Raw genomic sequence first — 20,299 nt, 5'->3', positions numbered from 1 at the left:
AATTGCAGATAACATTGTTTTGGTCATTTTATTTCTAAGGCTCTTTCTTCTTTCTTTGTCGTTTTCGATATATTTCTTCTTTTTTAATTTTCCGAAATGTTAACTGGTTCAAATGGGCATTTTTCTTAATGTTTTACTCTTTTTTAATTGTATATCAACGTTCTTTGTTTACTTAGTGTTAAGAAACCTAATCTGTAGATTATTCATTTACGTAAATTAGCCTTGTATATTTCATTCATCGTCAATAGTTTATATAGTTGTAGACAACTCACTGCGAACCTATCTTTCATCAACATTTTGCAAAAGCTCATTGTTATAATGTCACTAAAACGTTTATCTCTTTTCTAAAGATCTTTAATAAACGACGTGAAATTTTCACACGTAAGTTTCTCTCCATTTTTTGAAAGAGCGTCAACAATATTTTGCGTTGTGCCACCGGGATTCACTTTTCTCCAGTCAAGCATAAGATGGTACATTGTCTCTTGTCGGGCGTGGTTTTCTTGGAAAGTATTGTCTATAATGGTGGATATTCTGTGTCCGCCCGTCTCCGCTAAAAAAGTACGTACATTTCATCCATACTTCATTGAGTTATTGCATGAAGGTATTGTCTAGTTTCAAATCTTTTGTATATAAAACGTCTAAGATATATGTTGTTTCCAATAAAATGTTTTCATAATGTTATGTCCTTACATGTTACATCATGTTACATGATAGTAATGATTTTGCTTAAGAGTTGTGAGATATAGATATGAATAAAATCTTAACAACTAAATCATTAGTAATATATGTACATAGATATAGTCTTAAAGGTACCTATAAGCCGCCTGTAGACCTTCTTAAACTTATTCCATTCGAATTGCAGCGACAGAAAAGTGCATACTTCAAACCAAACTAGAAAAAATGTAAGAACATTGTCCATTAATAAATACAGATTTTATTCAATTTGTTTTTGTAATATAATCTTCATGATCACCGGTATTTGAAAAAAACCGCTTGTAAAGCAAAATAGTGAACCATGCGACATTTACAGTTTCCGGTGTAGCAATTTACATTTAATTTATACTTTCAGAGTAATTAAACGAAAACATTTTTAAATGTTTTAAACCCATCATTTTATAACGCAAAACACATGTAAGGAAATAGTTTTGTTATGAAATTATTTTTACATTTCACAATGAAAATCCGTTACAGGTTTCTCTGCAGTTGCAAATTTTAAAAGAATATAAAAAATAAACATGTGCTATCCACGTCCCATTATCAGATTGTCTATTATTGTCAGTAACAGTTTCCGATGAGGATGAACACCCGGCCAGTTTCTGTCGTATTTGTATCCTCAGTTCCATTTGTTTCAGTCTGAAATTCAACATATCATAACCATTGAGGTAAACAAAGAGGAGACCAAACAATATATTTAATGATGGTTCATTGCTCTGTGTCTGATGAACTTTTTCATGATTCATTATTGCTAATTCAATTTGAAATACAAAGAAAGGACATGTCTATGTTTTATTTTGATTATTTATGTAAAAGGCACTTAGTAAAGTGATTATAGTACGTTTTTATATGCATTTAATCGATGTCCGATAATCATCTAGACGCATTTGCAAACATAAATCATTTGAAAAACTGTATTTACTTCGTCTTACCCATAGCTTTCTACTGATGGTGCCACCAGTTGAACATGTCTGGAAGTAACACAACCAACGTCTAAGCTTACTTCAGATGTATTTTGATTAACATTCACATCATTGTTTTCCATATACCTTGTCCCATTCGCCACATGATTTGCTTTTCTAGATACAACATTGTTTTAAAATATTTGATCAGTCAAGTCTGGCTTATCAGATGCATGTTCCTGCTCAAACTTTTCTGATGATTTTTCTTCCATATCATTTGTGCCTGAATCAGTTTGACCGTAAATTGATCTTGTTTCAATTCTCTGAATCGACAAATTGGTAACTTTGCTGATATCCCTTGTTGTCTCACCATTGATGTCTGCCATGTCATCTGCATCAATATGTTCTACCGTCATATCTTCATTGCCATTTGTTTTTAAAAGATTTTTGGCTCTCAAATTCTGTGGAAGCTATATGAATTCCATCCTCACGCGTTTCTATACTTGAACATGCACCGATTGAGGAAGAATAACTACCTGAATTGTTAACTAAAGTAGGATCAGATATGCTTCTTCTTAAATCTGAGTGACCTTTGATATTTTTTGTTTGATGACCTGACACATCTGGATAACGCGTGTCGTCCACATTAAACGCGAAGTTTTCGGCGGCTTATTGGCTATGAATTCGACTGTCAACATGACCATCAACCGTGCGACTTGACATTCGCATTCTTACTGCACCAGAGTATAAAAATTAATATGTATTCCGTCTAAAGAGAAAAAAACATATATGCGCTACAATGTCACTGTCGAAAGAACTTTTGAAATCTTTCTAATAAAGCATATTTGTCTACAACATCATTGTATTTGTACATATTTAATACACCACGGATAAAGATAAGCTATCGTTAAAGGTGAGTACTACCCCACATTCAACTTGGATATAAATGTATATGGAAGAAAGCTTTGGAAATTTAGTTCTTAATTAATTACAGTATTCGCAAGTTCTTTTGGAGTCCCTATTATTTCAGATAGAAGAAAAAATAGTTTATCTTCCCCATTCCAACTGGCATGGGCTGCTAGGTTAAGGAACATGATATATACTTGGTATGTTGACAATATCTCAATCGAAACTCTCGTTATCGACCAAATTCGTTCCATATTTATTAATAATGGAATTGATTTTGACCATTTTGAGCCTTAAAGCAATCTAACGTAAGGTCTATATTTGTTTTTTATAAGATCACATCCTCAATTTAGTTATCGTCCCTAATCCAGTCTTCTATTTTTCTATTTTTAGTATCAGTGCCTTTGAATTTGAACCGTAAAGGAGAGGGCTATTTAAAGCAATGCTAAGCGAGTTACCACATAAGAATACAATATACAATAGGACGACAACAATATCTACAATATCATGCATGCATTTATAGTGTTCAAAAATAATTGTAAAAGTATTTTAAAGAAAAAAAATATGCCAAACAATAAACAAAATGCCTACACATGCATAATAAGCAAAAATCGTTTTTAACCAATCAAAACAAGCATTAAATAAAATAAGATTAATATTTTAAAAGAAATTAGCTTTCGATCTCTTCTAAAAAAGTATTTATAAAATATTATACAAACACTTTAGTTCTAAGTCACCTATGCCATTGTCAAACGTTTAACAACTTTGTAGACTTGCTCAGCATTTAATTTTAAAATAAAAGTGTTGTACTTTGAGTCTTACTATTATCATCACTATTAGTTTTTCAAATATGCAATACAATTCTTCTTCTTCATTCAAAAATCATGCCCCATTGGTGAATGACAAAAGATTGTTAAAGGAACTTCATTTTTCTCAAACAAATACTAGTATTTTTAGTGTATGAATTTGTTGGACTACTAAGACGTTAAGTCGGTCATGTACACGAAACATTGAGTGTCAATTATAAATAAATATGATTTGACTTTGATTAATGACCATTTAGTCCAATGTTTTATAAAAAAAAAAATTAGATTAATTGCTGTTTTTTTTTCTCTCCAGAATTGTGAATAAATAAAACAAAAGAAATAAATACTTTGAAAGGTCAAAATATATAACAAAGAGTTGGCTATGGGTCAAACATGCAACTTTACCGATAACTTTGATATATACAAAGGGAAAGCAAATGCACCAACTTAAAGTGATAGAAACAAAGATTACATGCCTACAACAAAAGTAGCATGTATAACTGTAGGAAAGGTAAGTATCAAAAACAAGCGTAATAAAAAAATAAAAATAGTAAGACCTTCAGAAATGAACTTAGTGTCTGGTGGGACTTCCGGTATGCTGTCACAAATGGCATCTTGGGTAGCGCTAAAAATTATTTATAAATGTTGGACAAACCTTTCCTGTCTTATGTCTACAAAAAAGTATTGACAGTTTAGTTTATCTATAGCGAATACAAATATTTTAATAGATTAGTACTTTTTTTACATTTTTACAAAATTGTTATTGAAATAATAAAAAAATGAAAAACCAACAATTGATAATAATGAATGTATATTTTATATTCATTTAAAATCATTTCATTTAAAACTGTTTCACCAAGTTCCGTTCCATTCTATTTGAAACGAAAGAACATTTAATTTCTTACGTGTACATTGAAATTAAAGCGTATAAAGCTAATATTGTTTGGATATTGAAAAGGAATTGTATAAAAGATATATTTTAGTATACCCCCCCTTCCTCCTCCGGTAAGACCAAATGGTGCATGCACAAAATCATTGCTATTCGGTTAAATAGATGTATTTATTATCTGAATCATACACCGTAACTAAGTATTTCCTTATAAGGAAGTAATCGGAAGTTATGTTTTTGGCGGCAATAGTGCACGAGTTTCTTGTAATTAGTAAAGCGGGCATTCGAGGTTTATTTGTCAAGCCGTTTAGATGTGAAATTTCCGAAAATATTGAAATATTTTAAATTATATTATACAGAAAGTTTTGTAAATGTTTCTTACAATTGTTTTCTATTTCAGGATTATGTACAGCTCGGAGCAAAGTAAACATGTGTCTTTAATCGAAAAATAAATAATATCCATGGACTTTCAAAATCGATGAGGCATATTCATTTAATTCCGTTTTGATTCACTGTGAATTATTATTCTGTTTGCATATAATTATGTACATGAAATGAGTTTATTTCAGGGAGAAATTATCTTTGTCTCTTTGTCTTTTATAATTTTCAAAATTCATTTCTTTATTCCATTATGACATAAAATTTTAGACCGCTACATTTTGGTTTTATGCCAGGAAGATTCGAAGGAGTCGCTGGTTTTGAGTCTGAATTCATCCTTCAACAATACCTCCCCTCCAAAGTTGGAGTAGGGTTGGGTATCCCGCTCGCAGCAACCTGACTTTTCGAACATTTTCAAAATCTTCTAATTTTACAAAACTCTCTTATTCAGTTATATTGAAGAGTTAATATTTCTTTACTTTTACACGAAGTATTGGCATATTTCAACAGATGAATTTGCTTAGTAAATTTATTACTATAAGTCATATGAAAGCTTTTTTGGACTTTTGCCTTAACAAAAATTGATATGTAGATTTATTTCCAGAATTTTGTCTTTGTTGGTTTGGAAAATAAACGGTTAGTGGAGACGGCTTACAAATACTCCCTCTAGCCTCTTTAAACTCTGTGGTATGTTGTTGTTGGTGTATTATTAAATAATGTAAATGTTTTATGCTCGTTTGAGTGTAACGAATTAGAGCATAAGGTATTTTGTTAAGGTACATTTATTCTATTCGATCGTACAATAGTCATGTGTGTAAAATAACAAAAGACATTCAATGACACAACTCTCGTGCATCGACCATGCATTAGGTAATGGAAACATTATATTTTTACCTTTAATAATTTTTATAAAAATATTTCAGTTGGCTTAAATTCAATGCTATCAGTATAACTTCAATAGTTTCTATTGTTCAACATATTTACGTAGCAAGCCCTTTGTGTACTTTGTGTGTACGATAAAGCATTGTTGTCTTTTGATCGATATTTCAACATTCATAGCCGTCCACATTTATACAGCTCATGTTAATATATGATTAAAAACATTTATGATAATTATATAACCGAAGGTTAACACAAATAATAAATAATGAAAAAAAAATGCAACGGTTAGTCATCGCAAAGATATGCATCATATGTAATAGGGACTTTATTTCTCTTAATTGAGTGGTAACATTATTGCATATGTAATGTGAATAAGAAACTTGTTAAATATAAGTATCGTATTTTATTTTAAGATGGACATTTTATCTATTCTAATAAAATGAAACTGCAAAGAATATGACATTTAACAAAATATTTGCAAAATTCCAAAGTACAATTAACAAATGTGAATGAACATAATGATTTTCATTAGAAATTAAATAGACAGTATCTATAAAGTCCACCAATATACCAATTTGTATTCTATTTACAGTCCATTAATAAATTGTAGCGGCCTCAAGTACTACGAAAATGCATGAGTGATCGTTGAACAAGCACTTTATTTGTTACTAATTATTGCAATTAATTCTGCAGAATCCATATAGCGTAATGGTGTTTATTTCTCGACAAGTAGCCATAAATTATGAAATATCCATTTCTTTTGAAATGTCAATCGAGTTCTTTGTAACTTGTCGATGACCGGTCCGTTCTGATTTTACCTTATTCCAAGCATAGTCATATCGAATGAGACACTTGTTAGCCTCATTCAACATCTTTGGCTTCGTTAATAACACCCTTCGGACATAAACACAACAACCTTTCTTTACAACTCTGTCAATTTGTGTAGTAATGTCCGAATTACCAAATAAACGATTTTCCCAGTTTGACTCCAATGAACGAAACCCTTTGCATAACAGTTTATGATACATGATGTGTCTTTTTGCGCGATATTTCGTCTGCACAGAAACTTCATACAAAGCTGGTACTTGGGTTTTGCCCATGAAAATTTTCTCAGCTCTGTAGCCACACCCGTTTCCTTTCCGGGCACACGTAATTTTCAGATGTTTCTGTTTATCTGGTGCAATAGCAATTTTCCAAGGAGACCACTGCATTTCTCGTAAGACAAAGTTACTCCAAGGAACATTTTCCCGACGTAATTTCGGTAAGTATTTCTCCTCGTACCTTTTGAATTTTGTAACAGTCGATATTTTTCTCATTTGTTTCTTCATTAATAATTTCATTTTAGCTGACATACCGCGTTTTGAGACTCCAGATATGCCTGGCTTTAAAATTGGTGATTTAACTCTTCTTTGTTTCTTTAAAGTTAATATCTTCTGCTTCAAAGAAGTTGCAGGTGTTTTAGTCTTCTTAATGACTTTTGATGTTGTATTGCGTTTCGATTTTGATACCACCTGAGTCGACATACCAACAGACGTGGATGCATTTGATGATTGTTTTCGTAAGACACCAAATAATGTATCTAAATCCTTGTGAACCTTGCCATCTCTCGAACGAACTTCTTTTTCATAGTTATGAAAAAGATCATCACCCCTTTCCCTATAGCAAACTGTCATCAGAACGTCAAAAAGATTTTTTAAATCTTTCAATCTGAGATGCTGACCATCAGTTTTTTGAGCAATGCCTTCGTAAAAGTAATCTGCTTTGTGATAGTCATCGCATTGAACAGAGTATATTCGAACGCCAATCGATGCCAGACAGTCAGCTTCCTTACTCCAGTCAATTTTTAACTTATTTTGGGGGAAATTTGGTTCGTGTGGACGGTCATCACCAAATAAAACAAGTGCCCTCTGAGAACCTGGTGTCCAGGACAGTTTAGTCCGGACCTCGTGCAAAACTAATTCATAGCACTCTCCTCCGTCTCCACCACCAAAAGTATATTTTGCATTTTTTACAAAATCAACGGCCTTAGCGACGTCATCAGTAAAGTCCATGAATTTTGTGACGTAAGCGGTTTCCTTGTCACAATAGTCGCCATGTGCAAATATAGCTATTTTAATACCCGGTATATCTGCTTGCAAACGCTGTATCATGTCAGAGACTTTGCCACGAACTTCCTCTATGCATCTGAACATACTTCCGGTTGTGTCAAAGGAAAATACAATCTCCATCGGACCGTTAGGGAGCGCCATTCTTCTAAAGTCTCTCTAGATTCCTAAAATATTATGTTTGTTATAATTTATCAATAATTTGATTTAAAGAACATTTAATTCAGAACATTTCATTTTTACTTTCGACATTGTGTTAAAAGCATTAAGAAAAAATGCTGATTTAGTCCAATCATTCTGTTTATAACCTAGACAAATTTGCTGAGTATTCGTTTAAAATTATTTATATACAATATACATCAGATTGTGTCTGAAATTGAGTGTAAAAACAATCAAATATATACCTTTGTAAAAACCTTCCTTAAATATGTAAGAAAGAAGTTTTCTTATTTGGAAAATCCAGCGGTTGAAGTGATATACTTTAATATTTGCGTCGTTTAAATATCTATATAACACGTACTCGTTGTAATACAGCGCATGCGTATATATCAATGTAATTATATCATGTCTATCTTTAGCTATAAAAATGTTCTAATTTTCTATTTATATCTTATACCGGCCGAACTTCATGATATCATTTAAATATAAATATATACTTAAAGTAAGATGGCTATTAGTTGAATGAACACATTAAAACATTAACATTTTCACTAATATATTCTGCGTTCGTGGTCATCCGTAGACATACATGTATTAAAAAGGAAATAACAAAACTATATGGCGTTATATACAGAACGGAATAAGCTTATCAGGATTAATTTGCATATACGACAATGTATGTCATAAAAGAATTAATCCCATAAAACATTAATTCAGAATGTAACGTATAATAAATAGATTCCAATGAACTGAGAATAAATTATCAAAGTCAGTTTTATGGTTACAATGATCTTTCAGATTTGAAAAAAGTTTGAATATTATAAACGATTTCGTAATCACTAAAATCTATTACCACTATAATATTATAATTTTATACAACTTACATCCGTACGTAAAGTTAAACTTAATTGCGCGAAAAGCAAAGGCAAATACAAAAGGGAAAATAATTGAAGAAAAATCAGTAACAAAACAAAACCCACACCCTACCACAACATTGAGACATTGTTTTATTTACTACATGATGCATACCGTAAATGCTACTAAAGCATCATGATCAATTTAAAGATGCAAATTGTTTTTCAATTATAAACAAATCCGAATAAATGTCAAAAGTTTGACTTGTGTACTTTCGGTTTCTACAACCAAATCAATAAGTACATTGTATATTAATAATGTACTGTTTTTACTTTCTTAGTATTAATCCGAACATTTGTGTTGTAAAATCTAGATGTTTACAAAGTAGATTATATAAAATAAGCTTTTTATATTCTTGAGGTACATGATGTTTTTCTTACTAAATCTTGTAATAATTTACCAAAAAATACAACCTGCCTTTGTTGCATTAATATAAAGTTTATAAAGGTATCAACTTCAATCTTCAAACATATGTTTCTTATCATCAACCACAAGGTTAATAACTCTAGAAGTACTATTTTCAGAATTCTCTTCCCATCAACTTAGGTGTTGTCTTTTTTCCTGTGTCGTCTCTATTTGCTAAGGTATCTTCTTGAAACTTCAAATATATGTTCCGTTTCATCACCCACAATATTTGTGACTCTCCTCTATTTTTCAGAAATAACCCACTATTTTTCAGAATTAACTCACCCCCTCTTTAAACTTAAAATTTATGTCAGACAATATCTTTACAAAAAAACTCCTTCATTTCTTAAGGTATCTACTTCAAGCCTCAAACATTTGTTACTTATTATCACCACATCATGTGTGACAAATTTCATTACTCTAGCATGAATATTCCCCACCCACCTTGAAAAAAACATGTAACAGATGCGTTTAATCGGAGTGATATTTTTTCAGAGAAAGTTATATGATTTACATGTTATTTTATTGAGCATTAGTTTAAATGATACTGCAAGGAAATAAGAAACGAACAAATCGTTAGGCGGATAGAGTTTAAGGAACTGTCCAGTCGTCGTAGGAATATGTCTTTATGTTTCTTTTTGAGTAAACCATATGTATTTATGAAATTCCTTAAAACTATTTCTGGTAAAATCATACAATAATATTCCCAAAAAGCTGTATCATCGGGTCTGGGGGTTTTTATGGTTGTGGTTGTTTTTTTCTCTCAATTATTCCGCTAAATACATGTATATATAGTTCGCAATGGGGTTAACACTGGGCCACATAAAAGAATATCAATGCTCTAGTTATGGCAAGTAAAGGTGTCATTGTTTTGGAAGCTTTTGATTAAGCTTCAACATGTTCAATATTTATTTTAATCTCTTTTGTCCCATCAACAACACATTATTTTATTTTATTCTTTATTATAGTCTCATATATACACATATATTCATATAAAACATTTAAAACATTGAAATTGTATATAGCCATTCTCGAAAGAATTACAAGAGACTTGTTATAGCTAATACACGTGTCAACAAACTATACATATATTGAGCATAATAAAGTAAATTAAAACAATTAACAATTAATGTAACTATAGTGTTTGATAATTTACATTGAAGCAAATTTCACAACATATTCAAATAACATTGAAATATATCAAATGATCTAAAGGGAAACCTACATAATCGGCGAGTTGAACCCCAACTTATTTATAATAATTGTAAACTCTGTTCATCTTTTGTCTACTAAAGCAAACACCTATCTAGTACATATGAACCTATGGTGAAATTAATAACATTAAAATCAATATTATGAATACGGAGAACTTGATATAAAAGTCAAATGCCATTTTAAATTAGTAAATACTGTTTTAGTGTTTAGAAAAACAAAGTAATGCATTAAAAATATAACGCGTTCAGAATTGGGATCAATAGAAACAAGCTAACGCTTTTGAACAGACATTGTCTACAAATCAATTCAAACCAATAAACAAAAGTTCACAAAGAAGTTTATTATCAATGTTGTATTATTAGTGAGTGATTATATTACAGCATAACAAAGATGTTGACATAGTTTAATTTCAAATATATAAGGCTTATAAGCCCATGATGACATATTATTGGTTAATTTTGAAATTAAAAAAAATGATTTAACATCTAAGGCTACTGCATGACATTATACTTATACATAAAAAAGCCTACAAGACATAAAGTCAAATGAAAAATACATCAACGAATTTTGATCAGATTAACATTGACTGATTACCTGCAGTTATAAAATATGTGGAATAGAAAATAACCAAAAAACTAAGCCAAATCATAACACTGACTTTCGTAACAACAACGAGGAAATCATTCAGTACAGCTATTGTACAAGGAAAACATGATACTAGTATAAAAAATGAGAAATTGTAAATATTACATTGTGTTGAATCACTTTTTTATTTTGTTTCTCATTTGTTTTTTTTTCTTCTTTCTTTATCGTTTGATATCTTTCTTCTTTTTTTCATTTTCCGAATTGTTAACTGGTTCATATGGGCATTATTTCTTACTGTTTTACTCTTTTTTAATTGTATATCGACGTTCTTTGTTATTGTTAAGAACCCTGATCTGTAGATTATTCATTTGCCGAAATTATCCTTGTATTCTTCCTTCATAGTCAACATTTGTATAGTTGTAGACAACTCACCGCGAACATGTCTTTCGTCAATATCCTGTAAAAGCTCTTTGTTAATGTCACTTATCACTTTTCTTAAGATTTTCAATAAACGACGTGAAATTTTCACACGTAAGTTTCTCTCCACTTTTTGAAAGAGCGTCAATGATATTTTGCGTTGTGCCACCGGGATTCTCTTTCCTCCAGGTAAGCATAAGCTGGTACATTGTCTCTTGTCGGATTTGGTTTTCGTGGAGAGTGTTGTCCATGCACGCATCAATGGTTGATATTCTGTGTCCGTTCGTCTCCGCTAAAAAAGTAAGTACATTTTATCCCTTAAACTTCATTGATTTATTGCATGAAGGTATTGTCTAGTTTCAAATCTACTAGAAGATATATGCTGTTTCAAATAAAATGTTTTCATTATGTTATGTCCTTTTACATGATAGTAATGATTTTGGGTTGTGATATGTATAAACTCTTAACAACTAAATCATAAGTAATATATGTACATAGATATAGTCTTAAATGTACCCATAAGCCGCCTGTAGACCTGCTTAAACTTATTCCATTCGAATTGCAGTGACAGAAAAGTGCATACTTCAAACCAAACTAGAAGAAATATAAGAACATTGTATATTAATAAATCCAGATTGTATTCTTTTTTTTTTGTAATTTAATCTCTATGATCACCGGTATTTGACAGAGAAAGAGTAGTATAAAAGTAGCGCTCGAAAAACACAATAGTGGACCATACCAAATTTACAGTTTTCGGTTTAGCAATTTACATTTGTACTTCCAGAGTACTTCAATGAAAACATGTTTTAATGTTTTTAAACGCATCTTTTTATAACGCAAAACACATATAAGGAAATAGTTTTGTTATGATTTTTTTACATTTCACAATGAAAATGAAAACCCGATACAGGTTTTTTTGCAGTTTAATAAGCTAAGTTTTACGCAGTTAAGTTCTACCTAATATAAAGACATCCACATACAGTGACATCAACTTATATGACCTGAAGATTCTTTTTGCAAATTATAAAAATATATAAAAAAATATACATGTATCTATCCGCGTTCCATTATCAGATTGTCTATTATCGTCTGATACAAATGAAGTAACAGTCTCAAATGAGAAGGAACACCCAGTTTCCGTCGTATTTGTATCCGCAGTTCTTTTTGTTTCAGTCTGAAATTCAGCATATCATAAAATTAGAGGTAAACAAAGGTGAAACCAAACAATCTATTTAATGATAGTTCATTACTCTGTGTCTGATGAGCTTTTACATGATACATTATTGCTCTTCCTTCAATTTAAAATTCAAAAAAGGACAAGTTTATGTTCTTTTTGGATTGTTTATCTAAAAGGCACTTAGTAAAGTGATCATGGTACGTTTTAATATGCATTTAATCGGTGTTTGACAATCATCTGGACGTTCATTTTGCATTTGCAAGCATTTAAAGTAATAAATAAATCATTGAAATACTGTATTTACTTCGTCTTGCCCACAGCTTTCTAATGATGGAGGCACAAGTTGAACATGTCTTGGAGCAACATCACCAACGTCTAAGCTTACATCAGATGTAGCTTGGTTAAAATTCACATCATTGTTTTTCACGTAACTTGTTCCATTCGCCGCTTGATTTTCTTTTCTCGATATACAACCAACAATGCTTTGAAATACTTGTTCAGTCAAGTCTGGCTTATCAGATGCATGTTCCTGCTCAAACTTTTCTGATGACTTTTCTTCCATATCATTTGTGTCTGAATTAGTTTGGCCGTGAATTGATCTTGTTTCATCTCGCTGAATCGACGAATCGGTAACTTTGCTAATATCCCTTGTTGTCTCACCATTGATGTCTGCCATGTCATCTGCATCAATATGTTCTACCGTCATATCTTCATTGTCATTTGTTTTTAAAGATTTTTGGCTCTCAAATTCTGTGGAAGCTATATGAATTCCTTCCTCACGCGTTTCTATACTTGAACATGCTCCGATCGAGGAAGAATAACTACCTGAATAATTAACTAAAGTAGGATCAGATATGCTTCTTCTTAAATCTGATTGACTTTTGATATTGTTTGTTCGTGGACCTGACACATTAGGATTACGCGTGTCGTCCACAGTAAATGCTAAGTTTTCGGCAGCTGATTGGCCATGAATTCGACTGTCAACATGTCCATCAACCGTGCGACTTGACATTCGCACTCTTACTAGATCAGAGTACAATCTTTTATTCCGTCTGATGGGGAAAACAAAAAGAAAGAAAAAACATAATATGCACTACATTGTTATTGCATGCTGAAAGAACTGTTTAAATTTGTGTAACAAATGCATATTAGTTAAAAACAACATTGTATTTGTACAAGTTTAATACACAACGGTTATTGCATTGAGTGATTAATACCCCACAGCTAACTTGGATATAAATGTACATGTATATGAAAGAAAGCTTTGAAAATTTAGTTCTTATTTAAAAACAGTATTCACAGAGTCCCTATAATTTCAGATAGAAGAAAAAATGGTTTACATTTCCCATCCAAACTGGCATGGGTTGCTAGGGAAGAAATATGCTATATACTTTGTGTGGTTACAATATCTCAATCGAAACTCTCGTTATCGACCAAATTCGTTCCATATTTATTAATAATGGAATTGATTGTGACCATTTTGAGACTTAAAGCAATCTAACGTAAGGTCTATATTTGTTATGCACTACGTTTTGATTATAAGATCACATTACTCAATTTAATTTTAGTCCTTAATCCATTTTTCTATTTTTCTATTTTTTAGTATCAGTGCCTTTGAATTTGAACCGTAAAGGAGAGGGCTGTTAAAAGCAATGCTAAGCGAGTTTACCACAAAAGCATGCAATATATAAGTTTATTAACAATATCCCATTCCTAACTTTAGTTATTATCAAATAACCTTAAACAGACATATCGACCAACAAGCGCACTCAAGCTTTTATTTCTGATGGTTAACAACCAACTATTGACATTGCTATCAATAAGAAAACGAAAACGTATTATAATAAGAAATAACATCTTCAAATCTATATGTATAGCAAAGTGGAAAAAGGACAAAACTTAACGCTTACGTGACTGAAACACATTTATAGACTGTTTAACATTTTACTAAAAGCACAAAAATGTTTCATTACTCTGACAAAAATCATAGAAGTGGAAAATACCGAAGAAATTCACATCTAGACCGAGTACTGGCCATTCCTCAATAGTTTTTGAGGAGTCTTCTGACGTACAGACGGACTTACCGACAGACTACTGTCAACTGTTACTCTGTACATATCATAGAATCAACATATAATTTTGAGTTAGTTGAAAGATACAAATGAATTTTGACAATCTGATTTTGTATATTAATTATAAGATGTATCCGTCAAAATACCCGGGAAAAGATGCCAGAAAATTTAGCTTCCAATTTCATTTTCATTTAAAGCATTGCTATCAATAAGAAAACGAAAACATATTATAACAAGAAATAACATCTTCAAATCTATATGTACACTTTGCTATACATATAGATTTGAAGATGTTATTTCTTGTTATAATATGTTTTCGTTTTCTTATTGATAGCAATGCTATACATATAGATTGTAGATGTTTGCTTTTTATATGAAAGTTAGAATGTATTTCAAATGTTAGTAACAAATCTTATTTTATGGACATAAGGAATTTTAAAAAATAGCTAAAAATCTCTGTTTGTAACGGGAGAAGTGGCAAATCATTCTGTACAAATTGTAATTTCAATCAGGTTTCAATCTGTAAAGACTCTTCCGTTTACTGAATAATATTTTGCTTACAATGTTTAAACACCTAACACAGTTTGCTACAGCTTAATGTTTAAACTTTTTGAACATTGTATACTTTACCTGCGTCTAACACACAGTAGGACGACAACACCACCTGTTACCACTACCGAACTTGAAAATGAAATTACTACGATCACTACAACCCAGGGTTTACCATCAACATCTACAATATCATGCATGCATATATAGTGTTCAAAAGATTGTAAAAGTATTTATAAAGAAATTCTACAATATCATGCATGCATGCATATATAGTGTTCAAATAATTGTAAAAGTATTTATAAATAAATGAAAGATGCCTTACAACCATAAACAAAATGCCTACATATGCATAATAAGCAAAATCGTTTCAACCAATCAAAACAAGCATTGAATAAAATAAGATTATAATTTTAAAAGATATTATGCTTTCGATCTCTTCTATAAAAGTACTTTTAAAAAGACTATACAAAGACTTCTAAGTCACCTATGCCATTGACAAACATTCATATTTGTTGTTTAACAACTATGTAGACTTGCTCAGCGTTTAATTTTGGACTAATGAGCAGTTAATGTTTCTGTTAAATTTAACCATTTTAATTATTGTTGATTTTTTCAAATATGCAAAACATGCCCCATTGGTGAATGACAAAATATTTTGAATGGAACTTTATTTTTCCAACATAAATACTAGTATTTTAGTTTATGAATTGGTTGGACTATAGCTACAAAAAATATTAAGTCGGTCACGTACACTAAACATCGAGTGCCAATAAATAAATTTCTTTTACTTTGATGAAGCCATAGCCATTTAATGCAATGTTTTATATAAAAAAGACCAGAAATCAGATTAATCGCTGATGGTTTATTTTTCTCGAGAATTGCGAAAAAGTTAATCAAAAGAACTAAAACACTTTGAAAGGACAAAACATATTACAAAGAATTGGCTAAGGGACGCAAATTGACACCTTACCGATATAATTGATATACATACGAAAGCAAAGCAAATGCACAAACTTATAATGAAAGAAACAAAAATGGCATGCCCACAACATAAGTAATATCTATTATCATAGGAAAGGTTAATATTAAAAACAAGCCTAATCTAAAACGTAAAAATAGTATGACCTTTAGGAATGAACTTAGTGTCTGGCGGGACTTCTGGTATGTTGTCACAAATGGCATCTTGGGTAACGCTACAATTGCTCAGTGTTAGCTTACACAATGAACATGGCTTGCAAGCGTCTAATGAGGTTGATTCTGAGTACGTCAATCCATGTTTGCATGGTTCGCATTTGGTGTCCTCATCTGGTGTACCTTTTTTAAAAAAAGGAAGATCACAAAATAATATAAATTATAAATTTACAAAGAGGCTGTGTTGCAATTATCAATAATATCTAATATCAAATTTGAGCATAGTATATCTTTAAATAACGAACCTTTTTATTTCTTCATACAGATGATTTATGTGGATATACATACAAGTATTTTGCATCAATGCATCAAAAGGATGTGTTTAATTAAGTAATTTCTCTTTAATTTTTTTTAAAAAAGGTTAAACTCAACTGGAGACAATTTTAACCTTTTGTCTTTAATCCTTCTCCGGGGATGCATTTTCTATGTCTAGTACAAAATCGATGTGGGTCTTTTTTATAATAGTCACCATCCTTGCACTGGCATTTTAAGTTATTGGTTGATGTGCATGGTTTAATTTCAACTTGTCCTCCATGACAAAACAGATCACACACCTTACACTGTGTCGAATCATCACACGTGGGCAGATATTCCCCGTACCCACAAGGTCTACATCTTGACTGTTCCCCGTCTATGACACAATCCGAAACTTTGTAATATCCCGCACTGCATGGGTAACACCGGTGACCATTTTTAGCAAGATAGGTTTCATTGCATGGTACAGTTACACCAAAAACGTTGTTCAGACATGTCAAAAGTATGATCGGCCCTAAATAGTCCAACCCCATACCATTTGCATGGATAAACTATATACTACGGATAAAGCTTTCATAGTACATACAAAATGAAACTCAGTGTATGTATGACTTATGAGCATTCATTACTGATTGTCTGTTTGGTGCATTTTCAGTAGATATTCTCTTCTTTCTTTTTGTCACTGGATGAGAGCAAAATATGAGCAACGTGAAAAACGTTGAACCAGTACAAAAATATACCATTTTACGGGGAAGTCAATGGCCGGGACCGCGAAACGGGCCAGGGTTTTGACCTGTCCGGCTTTAGACTTCACGTTTATATTAAAAAGGAAAAAAAAGTTATTCCAAAATATATAGAATTCTTTATCTATCATTGAAATTTTCAGTTTCATTTCTAGTTGGGCACTGCCATTTTAAATGATAAACGTCGGGGTAGTCCGATCATTGAATAGTCGCAACTTTCCGGCTTATGAATAATCGCCGAGGATCTCGAATTTAAAACGGAAGCGGTGCATTTAAACGAAAAATGTAAAATAAGAATAATTGAACTAAATGCCCGGTTCATTGGCTTTGCCTACTTTCATATTAGTTTTAACAATTTTATTTAAAAGTGGGACTATATATCTAAAAGTACTTATTTTAACTTAATTAAGTATAAAACGTAATAATACAAACTACTAATTTACCTTTAGATCTATAAAAAATATCTACCTCACTGCAGGAAAACCAGTTTTAAATGCATGTATATATACATTATTCGATCATTCGATATTATTATAAACTAAATCTCACATGATTTCGCTATATACTCTGATCTTGACATGAAGTCATCGTAAGACGTTTGGGTTATCAATTGAATAAATTGAATATTACGTTAGCTTTGGAAATTAAATTACACTGTTCCAATCACCCTGAAATTTATGAAATCAAGGAAAGAGCCGAAAATTTATGATTGACAGGTATATGTCTATGACATGCGTTATATATGGTGGCTGATTTGTGCCATTCGGGTTTCGCCCCGCGACCCCGCCAAGCGAAAAGTCGAAAGTTAACAAGTTAAAACGGCGGGGTCGCGGAGCGAAAACACGCTTATATAAGTGAGGGCGCGGGGCGAAGTTTAATAAATAAAACTCGCCCCGCGGGGGCGCGGGACAAGATTTAAGAAATAATACGACGGGGCGTGGAGCGAAAACACGCTAATTAGCAGGCCCCGCTAATAAGCGTGTTTTCGGTTTTCGAACCGCTACCCCCCCCCCCCCCCCCTTTAACTTTTATTATCGGCTTTTCGCTTGGCGGGATCGCGCCGTTTTATTTCCTTAATCTCACTCTGCGCCCCGCGGGACGAAGTTTTATTTATCAAACTTAGCCCCGCGCCGTCGCTAATTAGCGTGTTTTCGCTCCGCGCTCCGCCATTTTAACTTGTTAATTTTCGACTTTTCGCTTGGCGGGGTCGCGGGGCGAAAACCCGAATGGCACAAATCAGCCACCATAGTTATACCAGGTTTCCCAATTATAAATTTACCTGGGTGTGGTAGTTACTTAAAAGTAGTACACGTAACTCTTATCAAGTTTTGACCAGGGTCTGTCAAATTTAAAAGAGCCTGATTTGACACATTGATAATATTGATTGAAAAAAACGCAGATTTTAGATACTCACAATTATGAGGAATTTTATTTATTTTCTGTCATACGATAACATTTATACCCTAGTTTCTATTTCTAAATGCTATAAATATTATTTAACGACCAATCAAAAAGTACATGTATATGTATACGGATGTAATGGTTAACCATTTCATCGATTAAAATAAAATACTTAAAAATCAAATTTACACAAAATATTTTAAACCTTCATTTCTATATTGACATAAGATTACCTTTGATTGTAATAAACATTCCAATCACTCTAATTGTACATAAATATTATGTAAATAACGCGAAACTATTTATCGTTTTTAATATTGTAATAGTTTTATTTTATGTTTGCTTGTTTTTTATAACTTACATTCAAATTCACATTAAATAAATGTAAAACGTAATAATATAAACGTTCCCCATGTTAACGCGCAACTATATTTAGCACTCAATGATAGTTACGTAACATTTATTTATATAGGCACAAATCGCAACTTTTTGGCCCTTTCCGTTAGTCTTCGGAAAATAAAGTAAGAATACACAGAACGGGTCTAATATGTAGGAGTAAATAAATCAAAAATTAAGTAAATTTACAGATATATAACAAACAGTACATAATTTATATAGATACATGTATTAAGTTATTATTGTGGTTGCAAAAGCCGAAAGTACAAATTGTCTACCTGGTGTCATTAATACGCATTTGGTTATAATTGTACATTCATTATGATTATCAGACGTATGATCATAATTTTATCCACTTATTAATCAAACCCGTACATAAAGAACAAATTATGACCACTTAACCAAAGTTTGACGTTTGACGTTCAAGGTCATTTAAAGCTTAAGGTCAAGGTCATCTCAACCTTTTAGGTCTTGACAATTTGTGTTTGTAAATGAAGATGTTGAATCTAAATATGAAGTTAATCCATTGATAAATAAAAAAGTTATAGCCAATAACAGAAACAAAAATTGTCAATTAAAGTTTAACCAGTTACTTCATGAGCATTTTGTGAAAAATGGCTGTTTCATTGAAAAGTCCCCCGTTACAAGTTCAAATTGCTATAAAACTATAAAAAAAACTGCTTCAATACTAATCAAACTTGGCACAAGTGTTGACTGGACCATTGCCTTTGCAACAATATGCTCAGGCTTAAATTTCCTGTTACCATGGCAACGAGGGGACATCTCAAAATTGCAAAAAATCACTATTTTGTGTTGATTTTTTTCCATCAAAATTGATTTCAAAGTGGTGCAACTTCTCAATGGATTGAGATAGAGTCAAATGCTTTTCGGCGTTGGTTACACGTTACCTTATGATCTGGGGTCATTTTTAGCCTCTAGCAAGTCCAAAATTTTCTTGGCGATGAGGGGGACTGCCACTCCTTCCAAACCCCCCACATCCCCCTTCTGGCAACCCCCTGATGTATCTTTTGGTTGGGGGCCGCGCCGAAAAAGTGTTCACTTTTTTAAACAACATTTCTCAAACAAAAACAAATGTTGGGAGCCTTATTAAGGCATTTTTCCACCATTTGAGACAACAAAAGGGGGGGGGGGTGAAAAAGGCGTTAAAAGGCGTGTATATCGCGTAATGGGTTATGGTTAAATAAAATGATATGATAGCAGATTACTGTTCTCG

General features: G+C 31.9%; 2 protein-coding genes across 2 annotated transcripts; both read right to left on the bottom strand.

Annotated features, from left to right (window-relative positions):
* Positions 1-344: 344 nt before the first annotated feature.
* Positions 345-17,954, bottom strand: LOC132725942 (uncharacterized). The gene is made up of 8 exons (XM_060711163.1): positions 17,818-17,954; positions 16,659-17,207; positions 16,205-16,393; positions 15,158-15,260; positions 12,760-13,507; positions 12,326-12,452; positions 814-891; positions 345-550 (listed from the first exon to the last, which is right to left on the bottom strand). Exons 2-8 carry the CDS (start codon positions 17,056-17,058, stop codon positions 345-347), a joined length of 1,851 nt encoding a protein of 616 aa, XP_060567146.1. The 5' UTR covers positions 17,059-17,207; positions 17,818-17,954.
* LOC132725943 (uncharacterized) lies at positions 5,866-8,131 on the bottom strand. Its single transcript, XM_060711164.1, has 2 exons — positions 7,987-8,131; positions 5,866-7,749 (listed from the first exon to the last, which is right to left on the bottom strand). The coding sequence occupies exon 2, from the start codon at positions 7,724-7,726 to the stop codon at positions 6,218-6,220; it is 1,509 nt and encodes a 502-aa protein (XP_060567147.1). The 5' UTR covers positions 7,727-7,749; positions 7,987-8,131; the 3' UTR covers positions 5,866-6,217.
* Positions 17,955-20,299: the final 2,345 nt, after the last annotated feature.

The sequence above is a fragment of the Ruditapes philippinarum genome, unplaced genomic scaffold (assembly GCF_026571515.1).
Source record: "Ruditapes philippinarum isolate M1 unplaced genomic scaffold, ASM2657151v2 ctg473_1_1_1_1, whole genome shotgun sequence".
Taxonomy (NCBI): Eukaryota; Metazoa; Mollusca; class Bivalvia; order Venerida; family Veneridae; genus Ruditapes; species Ruditapes philippinarum.
The sequence above is the reverse complement of the archived record's forward strand: the minus strand, read 5'-3'. Positions and strand labels throughout refer to the sequence as shown.

Excerpts from the sequence above, each read along its gene's own strand:
- LOC132725943 (XM_060711164.1), bottom strand. The coding sequence starts at position 7,726 with ATGGCGCTCCCTAACGGTCCGATGGAGATTGTATTTTCCTTTGACACA.
- LOC132725942 (XM_060711163.1), bottom strand. The coding sequence starts at position 17,058 with ATGGGGTTGGACTATTTAGGGCCGATCATACTTTTGACATGTCTGAAC. Across the intron at positions 13,508-15,157 it reads CTACTGTGTGTTAGACGCAG|ACGGAATAAAAGATTGTACT; the intron begins GTAAAGTATACA and ends TTTCCCCATCAG. Across the intron at positions 892-12,325 it reads TGGAACGCGGATAGATACAT|TTTGGTTTGAAGTATGCACT; the intron begins GTATATTTTTTT and ends CATTTTTTCTAG.